The sequence below is a fragment of the Osmerus mordax genome, chromosome 7 (genome assembly GCF_038355195.1).
Source record: "Osmerus mordax isolate fOsmMor3 chromosome 7, fOsmMor3.pri, whole genome shotgun sequence".
Classification (NCBI taxonomy): Eukaryota; Metazoa; Chordata; class Actinopteri; order Osmeriformes; family Osmeridae; genus Osmerus; species Osmerus mordax.
The window spans coordinates 13,519,637-13,541,617 of NC_090056.1; the positions used below are offsets into that span (position 1 = coordinate 13,519,637).

The following is a 21,981-nucleotide window of genomic DNA, read 5'->3' on the forward strand; positions in this document are numbered from 1 at the left end:
ACTTGACATTGTACCAAGTCAAGAAAGAGAAGAAAATGGTGCTCCTGGGTTTTCTGAGTCGTTGAGGGAGTGAGTGGGACTTGAGATCTCTGGGGACCAGCACTACTCCCAGGATCTTCTCAGTTCACTGGCCGGCTGTAGAGAGAGAGGCTGCTTCCTCCGGTCGGATGCTGTGACAAACTGCTGCCATGCTCTGTGGTCTGAGGAGAGAGGCGAAGAACAGCATCGGTAAGACTCCCTGCTGGTCCCTGATCTGCACCAGAGGAGGTGATATGCTCATATACTGTACCTGTTGTGTTAAGAGGGGAGGGTCCTGTTCACTATGCGGTGGTAGTTCAACTGTAGTAGGCAGTCAGTAGCTGCATCAGCACCTGTAACTGTTTGTCCTAAAAGTTTGTTGTTAGGAATGTATGCTGTTCCTCTGAGAAGCAGTAACCTAACGCTGTTCTATGCTTGTGACACAAAGCTGACAGTCTTGTCACCCTGCTTACCCCTGTCATGAAGAGTTGCTCCCCTGTTGCTGTTATGACATATTTCTGTTATATGCCCATTTATTCTGCTTTTTTAATGACAGAACTCTCTTCTGTGTTCCAATGTAACACGGACACAATGTAACAGTGTACCTATTGATGCAGTGAAGTAGTACAATAGATCTTAATGACATTTAATTTGCTAGTGAATACCTGCCTGCTTGTACTCTGAAATTGGGACACATGGAGCAATGCTAACTGGGTCTGGTGAAACCCAGTATATAAATAATGTTTTGTGTCTGAAAATAGAATTGTGATTCCATGGCCATTGTCACAGCAGCCCCCTTATTTAACCTACATTCTGATTGGTTATGATAGGGATGTGCCCTCATTTTGATTGGCAGATAATTACATTAATGGGATTACCTAAGGTTTCTGGAGATGCTGTTCAATATTGACAAGTATCCCCTTTGACTGATGCAAAAGCAATGAACTGTCTTGTTGGCTTGGTTGAATTGGTTATTTTACTCTCTTTCAGACCCATAAGCAAATGCTTTCAGAGTTTTTACAGACAAAAAAGTGTTCATGTCTGCTGATGTATCAGATCTATCTAAATGCTAGTTGTCTTTGTCAGAGCCACTGATGGTGGTGGTAGAGGAGGTGCAGGAGGGAACAAGACGGGAGGAGAACAAGAGGACGATGGCTGGAGGGTGGCAGTGTACAGTAGTGTTTAGTCACGTGCAGTGAGTTGGGTCTGTGTGACCCAGAGCTCATGTTGCCTTTTGAATGCAATGACAGCTGCTGGACTGTGAGGGCCCAGAGGAAGCTGTGAGATTACTACACTTCTGCCTATCATTAAGTGTCTACATTTGTCACATTTGTGTGTGTGTGTGTGTGTGTGTGTGTGTGTGTGTGTGTGTGTGTGTGTGTGTGTGTGTGTGTGTGTGTGTGTGTGTGTGAAATAGAGAGAGATTCTGAGCACGTGTGAATGCCTATGTAGCTTCTACCCTCATGTCTGTCTGTGTGTGTGCGTGTGTCTATGTGTGTGTAAATGCCCTGAAGATGTTGAAGATATTTGTGCAGGGAAGTGAATAAAAGGTTGCACATCATCACAGCGTGCATATTTTGGCATGTCCTGCTGTTGCTTGCTGTTTTCCTCACTTTAAAATGTGAATCTATCATCCAACTCTAGCCAACAATCTATCAATATATATTCCTCTAACTGAGCAGATTTAACCGAGCCTATCCTCCCCTCCAGACCAGCACAAGTTTGACAAAGGCTTTATCTTCATCTGAACAGATCTAAACCTGTGCCTGCCAGGCTTATGCTCTCACCAGTCTAATTCTCTCACATCAGTGCAGATGGAGGAACGGAGAAAGAAAGAGGAAGCCATTTTGAAATAGGATATTGTTATTCACTCATTTGAGTGGGTCCTTGCTATTTAAATGGGACATTTTTGGCTTTCTGACCTCAGGCATTCTCTGTTTTATAATGGCCATGGGAATTTAGCTGACAGGTCTGAGCTAAGGCTTAAATGATAAACATGAAACCAAATAGATTGACTTCTGATTCATACACGCACACATGCATGCACGCACACACACAGTAATAATGCATAAATACAGTATAAAAAATTATCCTCTAGAATATTATAATAGCTGGAAATGAGCAAAGTAGAGTGCCAGTATCTTTTATGAAACCATGGCATGCTCATGCAGATGTTGCTATAGCAATTGTAAAGGTTTTTTCAATTAGTGGTTGTCAAGCCTCATGTTGCTGTTCTGTACAGGATGTGTGGTCTCAGAAGTCCCAGTGAGTCAGCGCTGCGCAGACTGGGAAGCGGATAAGACGAAAGAATATCAACATACGTTATACATCTATAACCTGACATGGATATTCCTTGACTGTGCAATAACGTAGTAATTCAAAGTTTTATGGTTTTCCTGGGTTGGGTTTCCTGGAAAAGGTCATCCTGGATGTACAGGATTAGAAAGTGCAGAGTCACATTCCCCATCATGAAGGCTGGGTCCAGCTCTGTGGCAGAAACTGCTAGCACTGAGGAGCAGGAAAAAACATTGTATCCCAGTGGAACTGCAGGAATATGTCCTGGTTCTAGCAGCTGCTCTAAATGAGAAAATGGGGATTCTCTCCACATGCCTGAGCAGTTCATTAGCCACAGTCTGTTCCTTCAAGAACATTCCCCTGCCTCCATGTTCATGCATCATGGTCCTGCAGATGTCTCCTGTCAAAAGATGAGTTTCTCAGTGTCTTCTGTCAGGGACTCAAAGGGGCCTTTGATCTGTTCTATTTGAGCTAGCTTAGAGCCTGCAGAAGATTGTTGTTGTCCTAACTGTTGACCTGCCTCCCAGTGTCCACGCTGGGTTATAAGGGCCAAAGGGTTAACAGCGCCCATGGCAGCTGTGTAAGTGTGGAAAGAGAATGTGGCAATGTTGACTTGCCTCATGCCTCAGGTCCACACATTCCTCACACACTAGTCGTAGAAGCTCTCTCTCTCTCTCTAAACATGTACACCAGCCACCAAATGTTCCCTTTTGTCTCTGCAGATGATGGACCCTACTCCAAGGGTGGCAAGGACTCTGGAGGGTCTGAGCACTCCCACTCCTCCAGGAGACACAGTCTATCAGGTACGCTGTCTCCATATCTCTAGCTGAACTGCGGAACCTCTGTATGCTGAGGTTTAACAAACAAGCAAAGAGAATAGTCTTGACAGTCAAGCACATCCATTGTCACTTTATGATTGCACATTTCCCATCTTGTCTGCTTAGTGTCAGATGATAGATGTTGCACTGTTTTGAATATCTTGTAATGCTTATATATGGGGAAATAAATGCTTGTGTGGCATACCTGTCAGTGGTACTAAGCTTGTACTATCTCTTAGTGGGAGTCATTGAACATGATTTAACAGCACAGCACAATGTGGCTGTCCCCAGGGACAGAATGAGATCAAGCACAGTGTAACAATGTCTGTAGGTTCCATTCTCAGCTAAACTCCCAATTCAATTCAGTCCCAATTCAAGTCAGGAAGAGAATGGAATTTCAATATATGAGCTGTAGTTATCACTATTGTATTCAGTATGGCCTTCTTTGAACTGTATGCCCTGAATTTCAGTCCATCAACTGCATTTACTTGGCTACAATGGGGTGGACCTCATCCCCACATCCTCCCAAATCCATCAGTCTAACCATAGAATGGAGAGGAAAGAAGGAGATAGGGCAGAGAAAGACTCATTTGCATATCTGTGCATGCGTGTCTGTGCATGTGTGAAAGATAGATGGAGAGATAGCGACGGAAACACAGTAGAGTTTAGCTGTGATCGTAGTAACAGACAGCTGGATCAGAGTCAGGCAGATGTTAGTGCTGAGTGTGTACCTGTGTGTGTCAGCAGAGGAGTACCGAGGAGTGACCACTGTGGACCTGTGGAAGAGGGAGGGCAGCAGTCTGGGCCTCACCATCTCCGGGGGGTCGGATAAAGAAGGCAAGCCTAGAGTCTCTAACCTGCGGCCAGGAGGGCTAGCTGCCAGGTGAGATATTCTCTGGCTGACAAAGCTATAACCTGGCGACCACACCAAACTGTCTGGATGTGTTACCCTCCTCGACACATGTGTTGTCTAGTTACACCAGCTTGCTTTAACCGCAGGATCACCGACGCTCCATTGAATCAGCTGCAGTCTGGCTGATGTGTTGCCTTGGACTGATATTTCACCAGGGCACGTTTGTGAAAGAGTCTTCTCAGAACAAAATTGTATATGAATATGTTCAACCGCTCATGAAATCCACAAACTTCCTTTACTTCCTTTTCACATTATTTATCATAACGCTTTCTATGAGCCAGTGAGAGAATTTACAGAGTACCTGCTGTGGTCAATTGCCGCCCGATTCACTCAACAGGCATAATCATTTAATATGTCTATTTTTGAAATATTGCTTCATCAAAGATAGCTTAATTAAGATTCAGATCTAATCCTTTGTACCAACGTCAGCAACAAGAGGGAGAAAATGCAGAGGAGAGATCACGCTTTTTAATGACTAAGCAGCATGTGACTGTAGCCCTCTCCTTCACACACTACACACACTGGAAATACTCTCTCTCACACACGCACACACACACCCACACACACACACACTGACTCATGTGGTAAATGTTGGAAGATAAAACTCAATCGCCTGACAAGACAGTAGTGGTAATGCTGATTTAACAGCTTTCCTTAATAAACGATTTCAATCACCCTACCATAGATGGCAGGTCGGTTAGCAGGGACAATGTGTGTATGTGAGACTGTATGACAGGGTTAGCTTGGCTGACGATGATGTGTCTCTGTCCTCCATCCTTGCTCAGACTGGTTATAGCCTGGAGGTATTTAATTAGCATCCCAATGAGCACCACATTGAGTCAGACAAGCGCATGAGTGAGCGAGACACTAAATAGCTCCATCTCTCTATGAAAGATAGCATCTCAGCACTGGAACCTTTACTGTTTGTCCTCTGCTGGACGTGTCTCTTCATAACAGGAGTCAGGTGGCTGAGCGGTTAGGGAATGGGGATATTAATCAGAAGGTTGCCGGTTCGATTCCCTGGCCGTGTTAAATGACATTGGCAAGGCACTTCACCCTAATTGCCTCGGGGGGATGTCCCTGTACTTACTGTAAGTCGTTAGAGGAATATATATATAGAAGTTTTTTACACTGTTACCCTAACATGTGTGATTCCTTTGAACGTGATATCCTGTTCAAAATGAAGGCTACACCAAGGAATACAGCCCTGCTGTGTCTGTCTCTGCAGGAGTGACCAGCTGAATGTAGGAGACTACATCAAGTCAGTAAATGGCATCAACCTGTCCAAGCTGCGCCACGATGAGATCATTAGCCTGCTGAAGAACATTGGGGAGCGGGTGGTGCTGGAGGTGGAGTACGAGCTGCCCCCTTTCGGTACGGGATAGACTCCTTTACCAATCCAGCTGTCCTACCTCACACCACTTCACCTGTAATAGTGTTTTTTGGCCTCTCTCACCCTTTCTCTGTCTGTCTCTTGTTTTTCTCTCCCTTAGTCCAGAACACTCCAGCAGGTGTCATATCCAAGAACATTGAGGTGTGTTTACACAAGGAAGGCAATAGCTTTGGGTTTGTCATGAGAGGTGGGCATTTTGACAGGCATGCCATATTACAGAGCATATCCATTTTTTTGCCACATCATCTAGACTTGACTGTGTTTGTGTGTGTTTTGTCTTTCCAGGAGGCTTCCATGAAGACTGGCACAGGTCTCGTCCTCTGGTGGTGACCTGCGTCAGGCCTGGGGGCCCTGCTGACAGGTGAACAAGTGCAGAGGAGTCAGTGTGTACATGTGTGTGTGTATATATATGTGTGTGACTGCAAACATATCTTCGGCATATGTATGAATAAATATGTATGTGTATGTGTTGTCCATTTTCAAGAATAATTTCTCATGAGTCAGTATAGTTCTGCAGTGCCTTGTTGTCCATGAGGATCAGCATGCTGTCTTCAGGGTCTGTTTGGTCCCTTGCAATGTATGATGGCTTTAAATAATGTTATGATGCTTCAAGACATGAATAAAATATCACATGGAACTGACTCTATTGTATATAACTTAATTAATGTTGAATCCATAGTGGAAAGGGAAATGATTCTCTCAAGGTGAAAAGATTAGCTTGATAAGAATAGCTTCACTGCACTTACTTAACCCTGGGAATAATTGAGGGCAGCAGTATACTCATACAGCTGTAACACAGAGAATGTTTCATTATGGGAGATTTGATGTTTGGAGGATTTTTTTCCAATGTCCTTTCTTTTGCTCAGGATGGGCCATACTGGAAGCTATTTAGTGATTAGGTGAATGCTCTGAAGAACCCAAACCTTCTCTCGTCACGCCCATCTACCTGTTTAACAGTCCAACCCTCGTCTCTCCCTAACTCTCTCTGTCTCCCTCCGCCCCCCCCCCCCCCCCATACCCTGTCTCCCCACCTGGCTGTCTCTCCCCCCAGAGAGGGCACTCTGAAGGCGGGTGACCGCGTGCTGAGTATGGACGGGATGCCCTTAAACAGGGAGAAGCATGCTGATGCTCTGACCATGCTGATGCAATGCGGCCAGGAAGCCCTGTTCCTGATTGAGTATGACATCTCCGTCATGGGTGAGCACACACATGTACTAGGAATATGTGAGAATACAGAAGAGCAACATAGCTCTGAGGGTGGATAACGTGGCTGTTGGGTCTGAGTGAATGTTTTTCAGTGCATGTTAGTGTTCAAGCCGTCACACGGGGTCATTCATCCCCAAAACTGATGTCAGCATGGACATGATGGATGCTAGCACAGATCGGAGAAAAATAAAAGACGTTTATGATAATGCAGCTCTGTCTAAGTATGGGTCTATGTTTAAAATGTATCAGATTACCCCAAAAAGATTGACCCTAGTATCTACAGTAGGTGTGAGACACACCTCTGTTGCCCCATTCGACGTACAGGCAGATAGATAGATGGACTGGTTCGTGGTTGATGGACTGGCTGACTGAGGGATGGATAGGCAGACAGAAAGACAGATGCTCTCCTTGCATGTAGAGTGATACCCTCTAAGGTAACGAGAAGGTCAAACAGATTGCGTTGGCAGGGGTCAAATGTCAGTCTGTCCTCAGACATGTAAATGACTTTCCCTGCGCCAGTGGGGGGAATTCGTAGCATTATTTCATCTGGCAATCCAAACACGCCCCTCGGGACAGCTATAAGTCAGCGACAGCCATGGGTTTGTCAGCCAGGACCCTGCTCTGCACGGGCAGGGTGACATTCTACAGTAGGACAAGGATGGACATGAGTTCCAGACAGGGTCTCAGACAAACACGCCCTTCTCTTTGACAATTCTGTATGTCATAGCTTTTTTCATCATGCCTCTAGCCCATTTATTGTGTCATTCAGTAAGAAATCCACTGAGACAAGCTGCCGTCCTTCTTGTTGTAGCTAACTGTTTGTTGAAGAAGGCTCAGGTTTACATCCTTATATCCTTGCTTGAATGGAATGAAAAAGCCCTAAAAAACTTTTAAGGCTTAAAATGTGCCATAAATGTTGCATTTGCAGTTCCTCAATGCCCCTTTACTTTACGGGATACACCAAGCCTATCACTGACTCTCTCAGGTATCTCACATATTGGCTGTGTGTGTGTGTGTGTTTCAGAAGCGGTGCAGCAGGCCTCTGGTCCCCTGCTGGTCGAGATAGTGAAGGGGCCGTCTGCCAGTCTTGGCGTCAGCCTCACCACCTCCCTTTACAGGAACAAGCAGGTCATTGTCATCGACAAGATCAAGCCTGCCAGCGTGGTGGAGAGGTGAGGCTGGGTGGAAAAGAAACGGACAAGGTTTTTCTCCATGGCAAAGTCTGAGATGAGATACCATTTTGTTTAAATCTGAGTCTCATCTCTCTCCTCTCACAGGTGTGGGGCATTACATGGTGGCGATCTCCTCCTGTCTATTGATGGCACCAGCACTGAGCACTGTTCCCTGATGGAAGCCACTCAGCTTTTGTCCAGCACATGTGACGTTGTAAAATTGGAGATCCTACCGGCTAATCAGAGCAGGCTTCCCATCAGGCCCCAGGACACAGGTCAGTCCAGCAGGTGGCATCAGTCCTACGCATCTTAAAGCCTCCATGTACAGCTTCATGTCACTTCCTTAAATAGATTAAACTGCCAAAGGGTTATTCTCTTGGTTGAAAGCATCTGAACGTTTGTCAGGCCCTGAAACCCTATGGAAGGGTTCACATGAAGAAGAAACATGGAAAGCGACCTTTGGGGGCCAACCCTGCCTTCTTTAATGTGGCATGACAGGGATTGGACCCTGGCACTGTGTTCTCAGTCTCTACTTCTCCACCATGTGTGCACATATTCAATGCTCTGTATGAATCTTAACACACATGGTTGGTACTAAAATGCACCAGAGAAGATGTCATAATGGCATAATGTATACTTCAGCCCAATACATTTCATTGCCTGAGGGAATGAGTGCAAACTTGGGTGAGATGGATACAGAATTAGGACACATTCTGGGCATACAACTTTGTGTGTGAATTCAAAGTAGGCAATAGGGCAACTATGGCGAGGTAATATCTTGTAATGTTAACCAAACATATGTTGACATAATGTAGGTTATTTGTAGTTGTGCTAAGGAAACTGTAGATTTGCTGGATTACACCATATGTATTGTGACTGTGGACTGAGCTGTTGTCACTAGGGGCTTGCTGCCCTCCATAGCCCTCATCTACTGGATCTGATTCACCCTGCATATGTGGAGGGCTGCCAGCTATGCTCCCTCTGCTCTGGGGTACAGCCTCAGCCTCTTATGCATGCAAGACTAACAAGCTACACGCACGCAGACACAAATGAATGCATCCTATCCATGCTATCGGAGATCACATTCATACCATGCATTCCATGCTAGTGAGTCAGCAGTATCAGGAGGGTTCTTAATAAATGAGAACATACAAAGAACAAAGAACCATCAGATGGTGACATTGAGTTGTGGAACTATGGTTTGATTCCTTTGTACTTGCAGCAGCTTAGCCCTCCCTGCCATGCTCTAATTTCAAGTTTATCAGGAGGCCTTTATTCTGAAGTCTTAACTGGGGTCTTAGTTTTACTGCCAGTGTGCTTAGCCCAGGAGTTTGTACAGCATACACTGGTAGATGTCATGGTAAATAAGAAAGTGATCTCACTATCGACATACAATAATATGTTTAAGGTTATAAACATTTATCCTGTTGTCTTTTATTCACACACTTCAGTGCATACAAAATAAGACAACAAAACCCAAGTATGAAGTTATATCCCTGGCCTTCCAATTTAGAGTTCAACAAAGATTGTGCCTTTAGAAAAGATGAATATTTCACAGTTACAGTTCATTCCCACTGGATAAGACGTGATTATAAGACTCAATTTGTCTAATTTGCTCAAGGGATTTAGGCCTGATATGGCTTGTAAGGGATTAGATATTAATGTTTCAGGAAAGTTGGAAAATGCAGTTCCATTAGGTGAGTTTAATATAAGTGTAAAACTGTACAGGTCTGGCAGTATTGGAATGTGCCTGTTTGAAAAGGGGGGGGGGGGGGTAGAGGTTGTATTACACACAGTATAGTGTGTTTCCAGCTTTCAGGACTACACCAAGTGTCTGCATACAGGAGACATGAGAAGAGCTACTGTATCCTTTTTTAAATCCCTGCTGCACGTGAACGTGTTGTCAGAGATTAGGACTGCACTAATGAGGACACCAAGGATTACTGTCAAACATGGCATATACTGACTCATGTTTAGCTGCAAACCTCCCAGCATTCAGGTGTGTGTTACAGCTCAATAGTCCCTCATGGATGTTCCATGGAGATATCTAGAAATATTCCTTCTGTTTGTGAAGGTACCAATAGAATTACGGAGAAACTGTAAATACATTTTTTGTGCTTTCTTATCTGGGTTTTTATCTTCAAATGTTTCCACACATAAGACATAAGACTTCAGTTGAATTGTTTTACTGATTTTAATTGGAATGTTGACCTGCCAATCAGATGAACAAGGGCATGTCTCATCATGAGGCTCGTCACCAATCAAGCTTTCAGCTGAGTTCAATCAGGACCCATGTCACATCTTGTCTCCAGTACCCCTCCCAGAATCAGACCAGCTAATGTCAGTTCTGATAGAACAACAAACCTCACAGAGACTTTTCATTGATTATCTTCTGGCTTCCTGAAAGTGTCACTGTACAATGTTTTCTAATCTGCAGTCAGTTTTGTTGAAACTGAGTAGTAAAAGTAAGCTCGTCAGACAGATTTCACTACTCCTTCTTTTTCCATTCAATGAATTCAATTACACGTGTCTCACAGATTTTCCGATGGTCACAAAAAAATATTACACCACAGGATTTAATCTGGTGTACCGTGAAGAAAACATTAAATATCAATTACTCCGCTAGGAATTATCCCGAGGGCTCTGTGTACTGGTGTAATTTTAGACATGGAAACTAAGATAACATTTCATGGTTGGAATTTAGCACACCATTGAGCAGAGGAATTGGGGTGTTTTTTCTATTGACCGGTTTGTATTTGTCTCTTTGGCTGTGCAGTGAAAGTCCAAAAAAGCAACCACCACCACTGGGACCCCAGCAGTAACTTCTGCCACCCCCAGCATGCCAGAGACTGTAAGACATGGAGCAGTCCCAGCCACCCACACAACCAGCAGGACCACTGCAAATGTAAGTTCTCCGCCCTGATGGAGGGACTGCAGGAGATTTTGTATGGAGCCATCCTCAGCATGTTACATCAATCTGTTTCTAAGAAGTTGTCGTTGTCACTTGAGAGGTTCCTCTGCAAAACTGGTTGAACAGATTTACAGATTATTAATTTTTTTACACAAAATTAATTTTGTGGTTGAATATAAAATATGAAATGTTGGCTTGACTATCAAGTTAGATGTGCTGGGGTCCCCATGCATGCAGTCATGTGTGCGTGCATTGTGTTGGTGTTGTGTCTGGTGTTGAGGGGACATTTGCCTGTCGCTAATCTCTTTCCCTTCCAGCAAGTTGATATTTGGAGTATGTCTCCTTTCAGCTCTGGTGTGTGGTGGCTTCTCCCCCTCCCCTTCCTCCACAGCCACCTCAGGCTTCAGCAGCCAGGGGAGCAGCACCCTGCCCTGCTCTGGCCCCCTCGTGGCCCCCACTAGCCCCCGCAGCACCACGGGCAAGAGGAGACACAGGAAGAAGGATCACAAGAGCTCACGTACGTAGAGCAGAGAGGGCCTGTCTGTTTACTGCACATGATGCTCTGCGATGCTGTAGATCTGTCTGTTTACTGCACATGATGCTCTGCGATGCTGTAGATCTGTCTGTTTACTGCACATGATGCTCTGTGATGCTGTAGATCTGTCTGTTTACTGCACATGATGCTCTGCGATGCTGTAGATCTGTCTGTTTACTGCACATGATGCTCTGCGATGCTGTAGATCTGTCGGTTTACTGCACATGATGCTCTGTGATGCTGTAGATCTGTCTGTTTACTGCACATGATGCTCTGCGATGCTGTAGATCTGTCTGTTTACTGCACATGATGCTCTGCGATGCTGTAGATCTGTCGGTTTACTGCACATGATGCTCTGTGATGCTGTAGATCTGTCGGTTTACTGCACATGATGCTCTGTGATGCTGTAGATCTGTCGGTTTACTGCACATGATGCTCTGTGATGCTGTAGATCTGTCGGTTTACTGCACATGATGCTCTGTGATGCTGTAGATCACGCCTCCCATCCTCCTCCACCGCTCCTGCAGCGTTGTTGTGACAGATCCGACTTATCTCTGACTGAGACATGAATGACGTTTAACATGATGGGTGACTCATTCTCTTCCCTGTTTCTCTCTCTCTTTCTCCCTCTCCCTCTGTGTGTCACGCTCTCCACCTCTTGCCTGTGGGTGTTTTTTTTTTTTGTTGTTTTTTTTTAAACTCCTTCATCTCTCCCTTCCCTCAGTATCACTAGCTTCCAGCTCAGTGGGCCCTGGGGGACAGGTTGTTCACGTGGAGACCAGTGAGGTCGTCCTGAGGGGAGATCCACTCACAGGGTTCGGGGTCCAGCTGCAGGGGGGAGTGTTTGCCACCGAGACCCTGTCTGCTCCGCCTGTCGTCCGCTTCATTGAGCCTGACAGCCCTGCCGAAAGGTGACCCGTTCAGCCCTGCTCACGCATGAATGCTTGCACACACATACAAAACACACACACATATATGTAAATATATATATATATATATATATACATATATACATACTATATAAGGAGTCACCTTGAACCCATGGCCGAGTCTTAGTCATATACAGAGCAGCAAATAGTAGTGTGGGAGAAAGGAGTCTCAAAACACAACCGTGTTGTAAAGAACTGTAAGTTGTTTACCCTGCATCCCCAGCAGATCCATATGTACCCAGTACCTCATCCCTGGGCTCAACACGAAGGTCATCATAAAATGTTTGTGTAAATCAGAATAGTTTTCTGTAGCTTCGCTGGAGGGTGTGCATCCATCACAGCAAACAGAGCAGTGGTGGTGGCTGATGTTGTGACTGGCCCTGAGTTTAGAAGCTTTTAATATCTGTTTATTGATTAAAGCAACACGCTGCAATCAATTAGCATAAAGACCTAATCAGGTCAGTGTGTGGTCTCTGCCCTTGTCTTGTAAGATTAATGATGGCGTCTGTGGGAACAACACAAGGCCAAGTCCCTTGGGTGTTATGATACCATTAAAGACCAACAGCAGTTTGGAAGAAGTGACTCAAGCAGAACATTCAGCGGTAATGTTCGTCTCAGAATTGACGCAAGGTTAATGAATTGCTCTGTAGTAGTGAATTAATCCTAGTTGACAGTGCTGCTGTGCTTGCCCTCACAATTACGGGGGTAAGCATGCGTCGGCTGAGCGCTGAGCGCTTGGTCTGTGTGTGTCTGTGGGCTGAGCGCTGGGTCTGTGTGTGTCTGTGGGCTGAGCGCTGGGTCTGTGTGTGTCTGTGGGCTGAGCGCTGGGTCTGTGTATGTCTGTGGGCTGAGCGCTGGGTCTGTGTGTGTCTGTGGGCTGAGCGCTGGGTCTGTGTGTGTCTGTGGGCTGAGCGCTGGGTCTGTGTGTGTCTGTGGGCTGAGCGCTGGGTCTGTGTGTGTCTGGGCTGAGCGCTGGGTCTGTGTGTGTCTGTGGGCTGAGCGCTGGGTCTGTGTGTGTCTGTGGGCTGAGCGCTGGGTCTGTGTGTGTCTGGGCTGAGCGCTGGGTCTGTGTGTGTCTGGGCTGAGCGCTGGGTCTGTGTGTGTCTGTGGGCTGAGCGCTGGGTCTGTGTGTGTCTGTGGGCTGAGCGCTGGGTCTGTGTGTGTCTGTGGGCTGAGCGCTGGGTCTGTGTGTGTCTGTGGGCTGAGCGCTGGGTCTGTGTTTGTCTGTGGGCTGAGCGCTGGGTCTGTGTGTGTCTGTGGGCTGAGCGCTGGGTCTGTGTGTGTCTGTGGGCTGAGCGCTGGGTCTGTGTGTGTCTGTGGGCTGAGCGCTGGGTCTGTGTGTGTCTGTGGGCTGAGCGCTGGGTCTGTGTGTGTCTGTGGGCTGAGCGCTGGGTCTGTGTTTGTCTGTGGGCTGAGCGCTGGGTCTGTGTGTGTCTGTGGGCTGAGCGCTGGGTCTGTGTGTGTCTGTGGGCTGAGCGCTGGGTCTGTGTGTGTCTGTGGGCACGTTGCGTGTGAACCTTCCTGCGTGCAGGCTTGCTGTGCCAAAAGTAAGCGCCAATATGGGCAATTTTGAGGTCATCCTTCGTCCTTTTTCGGGCCGACAGTCCGTCTCATCAGAAAGATAATGTCTCTAGCTCATGTGACATGTTGAACACCAACAACAGATAGGAACCTTAGAACAGCCTTGCGGATGTGGACACAGTTGTTGTCTGCTAAGATAAACCTCAAACTGTTACAGGGACCCAGGCTTGTGGAAATGCAACACAAAAGCCATGACTTTTGATCCTCATCCTATGGGTGTGAACTCAATCCTGTGTGTGTGTTGTCAGGATTGGTCTTCTGCAGGTGGGGGACAGACTGCTGTCCATCAACGGCATCCCCACTGAGGAGGGAACCCTGGAGGAGGCCCATCAGCTGCTGAGAGATGCTGCCCTCACCAACAAGGTTACCCTGGAGATAGAGTTTGATGTCGCAGGTAGCACAACCTAACCTCCTGTGTCCTCAGATGGAAGGACTGAATGAATATGTTTGGTAATTAGGTAATCTCATGTTATTGTTTCTTCCTTTAGAATCGGTTGTTCCCAGTAGTGGCACATTCCATGTAAAACTACCCAAGAGAAGAGGAGTGGAACTGGGGATCACGATAAGTGGTGAGTTACCAGACACGGACAGCAGGGAGCAGTATATCTTAACTTAATAAACAGCTTGGACAAATCCATTTGAACTTTAGGATTTATTTTCACTCTGCATAAGAAGAACCAGCGAAATGACTGATACTTTGAATGAAATGTCAAAGTCAATATGATCGTTAGAAATGTTAATATGCATATCTCTGGGTACAAGATGCTCTGTCTCAGCTGAGCAGCCAGGGACAACTGATATGGAGTAACACTCTTGTCAGCTGCCTGGTTCCTCTCTTGGACAGGCCTGCCATCCACATACTTTTAACAGTCAGTTTGCAAACATATCCAAAGCTGCCAAATGTGTGATAAGCATTTGGAGCTGCAGCTAAGGCAGCTGAGGGCTAATATGTTAGCAAGAAAAAACAATACAATTTACTGATCAGATAAATCATCAGTTTCAGGCATACATTCTTTTTATAAAGACATATTGGGTAGATCAAATATTGTTACATATCATTAGCATTATTAAATCGTTTTTTCAACACACAAAGGCTGTTTATATGGTGGGTACAGTGTAATACTGGGACTGCATTACCTGCCTCTAGGAATACCAGTTAAACAACTATTGTATTACAGCAGGTTATATCTTTACATATTATCGTAGTTATTCAGAAACCCACACAAAGAAGCCATGCCCTTGGTATGGGTGAACGCACTGATATAGTGTAGCCCCATCAAGTTGAAAACAGCCAGCTTTATACCTTGGATTATTCTTGGCCTCTAGGAATTGTCAAGAGGAGCAGGGTCAAAGATTTCCAGTGTACTTGTTACAAATGTCAATAACCTTGAACTTGAAACTTGACAAATACTGATCCCGTACCTCCCTGACCACAAGCCCTCTCTGGCTTTAACACAGTTAGGAACACAGGGTCAGAAAAGACCAGACTTTCAGAAAGGTTGTGCCAGCGAGAACAGACAGATTCAGTTGATTCTTCAGCTTTGGACTGTGGCGAGGAATGCATTATCAAAACATCAGGAACAAGATCAAATCATGTTTTTGGTTTGGCTGTGGCTTTAGAGGGGGATGTTTGTTGTCTATAGTATCACTAGTATATATACTTCACCTAAATTCTACTGATCAGCTATCATCCCTATGCAACCTATTAGTATGTCTCTCTGTTTTCTAGCAGCGAGTAAGAAGCCTGGGAAGCCCCTTATCATCTCTGACATCAGGAAAGGAAGCATTGCCCACAGGTAAGGGATATCACATGCAGGATTTAGTCTGATACAATCAGCTTGCAGTTTGAACAACAATATCTTGTGATCAGAGACCATACTGCTATGGATAGGCACTGCTAATTTGTAGGGAAGTTATATTGTCTTCAAAGAGAATTTGACTGATGTTGGGTATGTCACATGTACATGTATGTGCAGGTTTGGTGTGTGCAGTAAGGATGTATCCCTAGGGGGAATTGAAAGAAAGTGTTTATCATGTATGTGCTTCTCTGTATATTCCACTTGAGTACACACATCTGTTAACATGTTAGGGGATAAATAAATGCTGTAAGTATGCTGTGTTCCATCTCTTTACAACTGGGACAACTTGAATGCACTTGTTCATGATGGCCCTATACAGCTGGATGATGAAACCTGAACTGTCCAACCTGCCCCTTCTAATGGCCCTCCTCCCCCCACTGTCCCTGGTAGAACAGGCACTCTGGAGCCAGGAGACAGGCTGCTGGCCATTGATAACGTCCGTCTGGAGAACTGCAGCATGGAGGACGCCATGCATGTTCTGCATCAGGCCGAGGACATGGTCAAACTTCGCATCCAGAAGGATGAGGACAACGCCGGTATGTACAGTACATACCCAAGCCTTGGCAAGCAAGTGTTAGTGTTAGCACAGAAAACACTGCTGAAAGGATGTTGTATCCAGGGCCGGCAGACTGTTATGGCGTCTATATTTGTCCTGTAACAAATCTGCTTATGCATGTTTTATATGAGTGCAGTGCACTTGTGCAGCATGTGACCTGGATGTGTCTACTGTAGACAGTTTACTTCTTATGTAACTTGTGTGTGCACATTCGCGCATGTGTGTGTGTGTTCTTTTTGCTTGCAGATGAGCTGGAGATGTCAGGCTCCATCATCTACACAGTGGAGCTGAAGCGCTACAACGGCCCACTAGGCATCACCATCTCAGGCACAGAGGAGCCTTTTGACCCCATCGTCATCTCTGGACTCTCCAAGAATGGCCTAGCAGAGAGGTGAGAGTGTAGGACTCATCGCTTAGATGAATTCCACACAATCCCTAGACACCTCTAGTGGTCTTTGGAAATCACATGCCGTCAGAGCCTCACTATGTTGTGAAACGTGCCAATAAACTATCAACAATACCAGACTGGTGTTGTCATTCAGCTCCTTTGTTGCAGTGTCAACAGACTGGGCAGCCAGATAGCTTGTAGGCCCAAACAAAGATGTAGACGACCAACTCAGTCTGACATACCCCCTCACATGACTCTGCTCTGGTGTCCCTCCAGAACGGGAGCCATCCACATTGGGGACCGTGTTCTAGCCATCAATGGGGTGAGTTTGAAGGGCAAGCCCCTGAGCGAGGCCATCCACCTCCTACAGATGGCCGGGGAGACCGTCACCCTCAAGATCAAGAAACGTAGGTTCATTCATTTCAAAGCTGGAGTCTGTTACCACCCACACTGGATGCAAAAACCATGGCCTTTATTTCTGGTCTCTCGTCTTACATGTGTCCCCTGCCTCCTTGTCTTCTCTCTCCTCCACCCCACCTCCTTGTTTCCTCTCTCTTGCACCCTACCTTCTTCCCCTGTCTCCTTTCTCCTGTCCCTTTGACCCCTGTCAGAGTCAGACGGTCAGCGGTTGTCAGAACAGACAGGGTTTCTAAGTGACACGGAGGATGAGCTGACAGAATCCCAGAAGACCAGTAAACATTCAGGCGTGTACTCTGCCACCATCCCGAGCGTGGACTCAGCCCTGAGCTCCTGGGATGGGTCCGGGATCGACGCCGGCTATGGCAGCCAAGGTGCTCCTCACCTCCACACCTGGTGACACGCTATGTGGTCTACAGAGGCCTCATCTGTCCTCATTCGGATGATTTTAAAGTTCTTGTTCCTTGTGTGTACAGGCACCTATCTCCACAGAGCTGCCGACCTGACTCTTCACCCTAACGAGTGGAGACGCACCAGGCACAGGACCCACCACACCCCCACTTACACAGACCTAGGCCACCATGCCACCCTCTACGATGGCAGGTTCAGTGAGGATGACTGGGACAAGTCTGCCGGGTGAGTCTGCTGCTCCAAATGGCCCCAATCTCTTACACACTGACCCATGTATTTGTTAGGCATAACAAAGACCTTTGTTCCATTTCAAAGTGTCTTGCAGGTGTGTTCTCTTTATTTTACAAGTGATTCATTTATGTCTAACAGTATTTTTATGCTTTATGTTTTGTGCTTTTTTTATCTGTGCTTTTTCCTCTCTTTCTCAGGTATTCTCTCTCTCATCTGCTTTACTAACTGCCCACGAGATCTCTGGGGTTTCTCATAAACACTCCTTTTTCTCTGTCGCTTCTATGTCTTCATCAAACCGTTCGTCAAAAGTCCCCAAAGGGCCCAAGGATACTTCTGCCTTGTCTGTCACCTCACTCTTGAATCTTTTTTCCTGAACTTTTGTGTCTTCCTTTTGCATATTTTCAATTCTTAAATGCTTTTTTGGGGGTGACATTACTTTTATAAAAGGGAACTGCATGAAGGCTTTGTCTGTGCTGAAGGACTTCTCAACGTTTTGTGATGAGAGAGATTAGTGTTCCGCTCATGTTGGCCTGAAGGCCACGTTTGTACAGGAGCTCTCTCCATCATGCAGTCCAGATCCTGAATCACCCATGGTGCTTTGCAAGATGGCGCCGTTAGCAGAACGCTGTCAGACCGGTCCCCAGACAGCAGGGCTGCTCTCATGTTCTGGTTCCTGCGTTGTCATAGATTCGTCAGCCCCCCTCGTTGCCATGGCACTCTGAACCAGGAAGACAGCTTTTGGTGCCAGGCCCTGCAGGACCTAGAGACCTGTGGCCAATCAGGGATACTCAGGGACCTGGAGGTAGGGTTCATATCCCCCTGGCTGTGTACTGCTTATGTATTCAAATGACCATGTCAGACAAAATGACCAAACCAGATAAAGCATTATGATAATCGTCAGGCTTTGTAATCAATTATTAAATCTGACCTGACAGGCCAGACACCTGCTACTGTTTAGATCAGCAAAGACATTGGCTCAATGCCCAGTCCTGTTGTCAAGCTGTGTGTGTGTGTGCGTGCGTGCATGTGTGCCAGAGCACTCCACATTATAATTTGCCTTTAATTCAGCCACAACACTGTCCTCTTTCAGGCATCCATGACAGGCAGTACGCTAAGTCTGTATCTGGAAGAGACCAAGTCCCAAAGCCATGTTAGTTCCATCAAGAGAGAGACCATACTGGATGAGGTCAATACCACAGAGACCAACTCCACCAGGACCAGACCCAGAATACCCAGGACCCCAGGGGACCCCCAAGAGATCACATCCCCCACAACACTGGAACTTCACAAGGTTTAGGCCTGATGAAATACTACAACACAATTCAATGTCAATATCCACACAAAATAATTGCCTATCCAAAAACGGTAGGGTTTAATGCAAAACAAAAGCTATTTTAACACCAACACTGTTACAAAATTAGCCTCTGAAAATACTGACTAAGTCGAATAAAGTTCTTTCCCCAGCGCCTCACCCTCCCTCCCCTCTCCTAGCATGCCATGTGCAGCACTGGGGTGTAACTGGACCCAGTGGATCCACTGGGCTAGTCAGGACTTGCAGTTTAATAACACAGGGCTCATCACACTGTACTGTACTTGGCTGGCTCCTGGTGTGAATGAATAATAGGCTCTGGAAGTAAATAACCTCTGGAAATGCATCTAAGCAACCTTTGATAGTCTGGATGAGGATCTCTAAAAGAAAAAAACTAAAATCCAAAACAACCTGGTGCGTCCGGTGATTTGACACTGTGCTATGATTACAGATGACCCTGGAGAAGGATCCGGACAGCAGAGACTTTGGCTTCAGCGTCTCAGATGGCCTGCTGGAGAAAGGTGTGTACGTCAACATGATCCGCCCCGATGGTCCGGCTGACCAGGCAGGGTTGAAACCCTATGACCGCATTCTACAGGTACATCAGGTATCATTCACATGTATTTCTGTGAATTGCTGCTCCATTGTTTACATTTGTGGCACATGTAAACAGCACATTTGTTCATTTGTTGATCTTCCTCCCAGGTGAACCGTGCCAGGACCCGAGACTTAGACTGCTGCCTGACTGTGCCGCTCATCTCTGAAGCAGGCAACAGCCTCGACATGGTCATCAGCAGGAACCCGCTGGCACAGGCAGAGACCCCTCAGGACTTCCAGTACCCCTCTGATTCACTCTTCTGCTTCGCAGAGCACAGGACCAACAGCTACGCTCTGTGACCCGAGGTTCTAGGCTTATCAATGGACCAATAGCGCTTTGAAAATACAGGAAACACTACATGTAATCTAAGCAATGCGCGTGCAATGATTTTATTTGTGGTCATCATGCACTCACACATGCATTAAATCACACCCACATACTTGAGAAGATACACAACTGTACAAATACAATATAACTGTCCGGCACACACTCCCATTCACGCTGCTGCACCCATGTCTTCCACATCTCCAGTACCGGTCACCGTGTTCATGGGATGGAGACCAGAAGAGGCTCTGGCTCCGGGACAGCTAAGGCTAAGCCACATGTAACATAACTAGGAAGGCATAACGTCACACACTGTTGGGAGAATACACACACACACAAACAAACACTACACTGTCTTGAGAAACTCCAAATGCAACAGGACTTCCTCCAAAGAGGCTGGCATGCAAAAGACAGAGCAGCGACATTTTCATTATATATACATATTTTTGTCATTGAAATTTGTTCCTGGTTCCTTGTCTCTCACACACACACACACACACACACATATATATCCATGTTCATATTGTGAGGAGTGTTGCTGGGCTCAGGTCATCAGGTCTTGGTTATTATTTCAGCCATGTTTTGGCTCCTGGCACTCTCCTCCGGCCACCACAGCCCCCTTCGCTGCCACCCATAGGGACAGAACACAGACCCTAAATAGATAGAATGCTCTCTGCTTCTTGCCAAGTATCACAAACATTTCTATTTTAGAATCCCCCACCCTTCCAAACCCTCAATCCTGACGTCAAGAATGTTTGTGAAAATGGACTTGGTGAGTCCCGTCCAAGTTTTCCCCCTTTCTGTTTTTAAATGACCGTCACATGAAGGACACATACTGATGAAGGGTTGACTCACTGTCTCACTGGACTGTACTGCAGAGGTTATTGATTCTGAATACGGTTATATTTTTCGTTTTATTGTTCACCTGTCTTGAGATACTGGGTATATATCACGTTTTTGTGCGTACATTTTTTTTTTAATTAACGTTCATGTTTTTTAATAGATCTTTCACAGTTTTTATTTTACACAAATTACATTATTTGTTTACACTTTCTTTGTCAAAGCAGTTGGACAGGTTTGTGCACTGAAGTCACATCTCTTCTTTTCTTTGTGTATAGAATAATTTTCCAATGTCACTCACAGTATGATGATGATGTCACGAGTCCACATATGAACTTTGCTTTTCTTATCAACAGCAACCTCAGTAATGTGTTAGAAATGTCCTTGTTTTGATTCCACCTCCATTGTCTGTGTTTTGTGTAAATAGTTGTCTCACAAGGGATTGGATCATAATGGCTCACTGTAGCTTAGCAGCCCTGGTGTTGCCCCCCAAGTGGAGTGAACTACCTTTCAGTTTAAATGATGAATGATTTTATTGTTTACTTTTCAACTATTCATGCTTCCTCTGAGGCCCCTGCCCTGCACATGTTTCTTTTCTCCTTTTTTTCTTCACAGATAACTCCCTCCCATGCGTGTGCATGTATAGGATTTCTCCCCAGCTCAAAGCTGTCATTGTTCATTAAGGGAATTTCAGAACATTATTGTGCTGAACAATTGACATCTCTGTTTTGCCCAAAGAAACCTTGCTGTGCTTTTCCATTTTATCATGACATTGTGTATTTTTATACAGCGCTGACGTTACGCGACTGGCCTGCTTACCCATCTGCCTAGGTGAAAATACGATTATTTCTTTCATTTCATATATTGGCTGGTGTAAAGATGCGATGAGATTGCCGACTCATTCTGTCCCATTTAGAGCTGAGAGATGCCTATTAATCCTCTGGGGAAAAACCACATTGTAATATTCTTTCCTGTAAAAATGTTGCATGTTGTTTAAAGAGGCCTATTTTTATTTTGATGATATTTGATTTCCCTTCTAGAGTTGTTTCAAGTACAGTGTTTTTATCGTTTGACTGACATGCACGTGTGGTTACTGTATTTGAGATGTGATGCTGAATGTTTCCTATGTAGTGTTTTGGTCACATTGTTCAAAATCTCTCCTGATGTCCTCCTATGGATTTGAGTTGGTAAGTAAACCTATTCAAATGAAACTTGGCTTGTGAGATTTACTGTATACAGAATTGTATTCAAATACAAGAAATGTATTAATTGCTTTT

General features: G+C 45.6%; 1 protein-coding gene and 1 long non-coding RNA gene across 2 annotated transcripts in view; both read left to right on the forward strand.

The window, feature by feature from the left end:
* LOC136945346 (uncharacterized) overlaps positions 1-21,981 on the forward strand; it is a 174,428-nt gene that overhangs the window by 117,598 nt on the left and 34,849 nt on the right. The gene's annotated exons all lie outside the window — the stretch shown is intronic.
* Positions 189-20,071, forward strand: LOC136945805 (glutamate receptor-interacting protein 2-like). Its single transcript, XM_067239869.1, has 24 exons — positions 189-228; positions 3,036-3,116; positions 3,879-4,014; positions 5,273-5,418; positions 5,538-5,624; positions 5,723-5,798; positions 6,489-6,634; positions 7,668-7,815; positions 7,921-8,090; positions 10,592-10,720; positions 11,076-11,243; positions 11,986-12,172; positions 14,020-14,165; positions 14,260-14,340; positions 15,501-15,567; positions 16,021-16,166; positions 16,433-16,577; positions 16,851-16,981; positions 17,186-17,365; positions 17,468-17,627; positions 18,321-18,435; positions 18,724-18,924; positions 19,394-19,540; positions 19,648-20,071. Exons 1-24 carry the CDS (start codon positions 189-191, stop codon positions 19,837-19,839), a joined length of 3,225 nt encoding a protein of 1,074 aa, XP_067095970.1. The 3' UTR covers positions 19,840-20,071.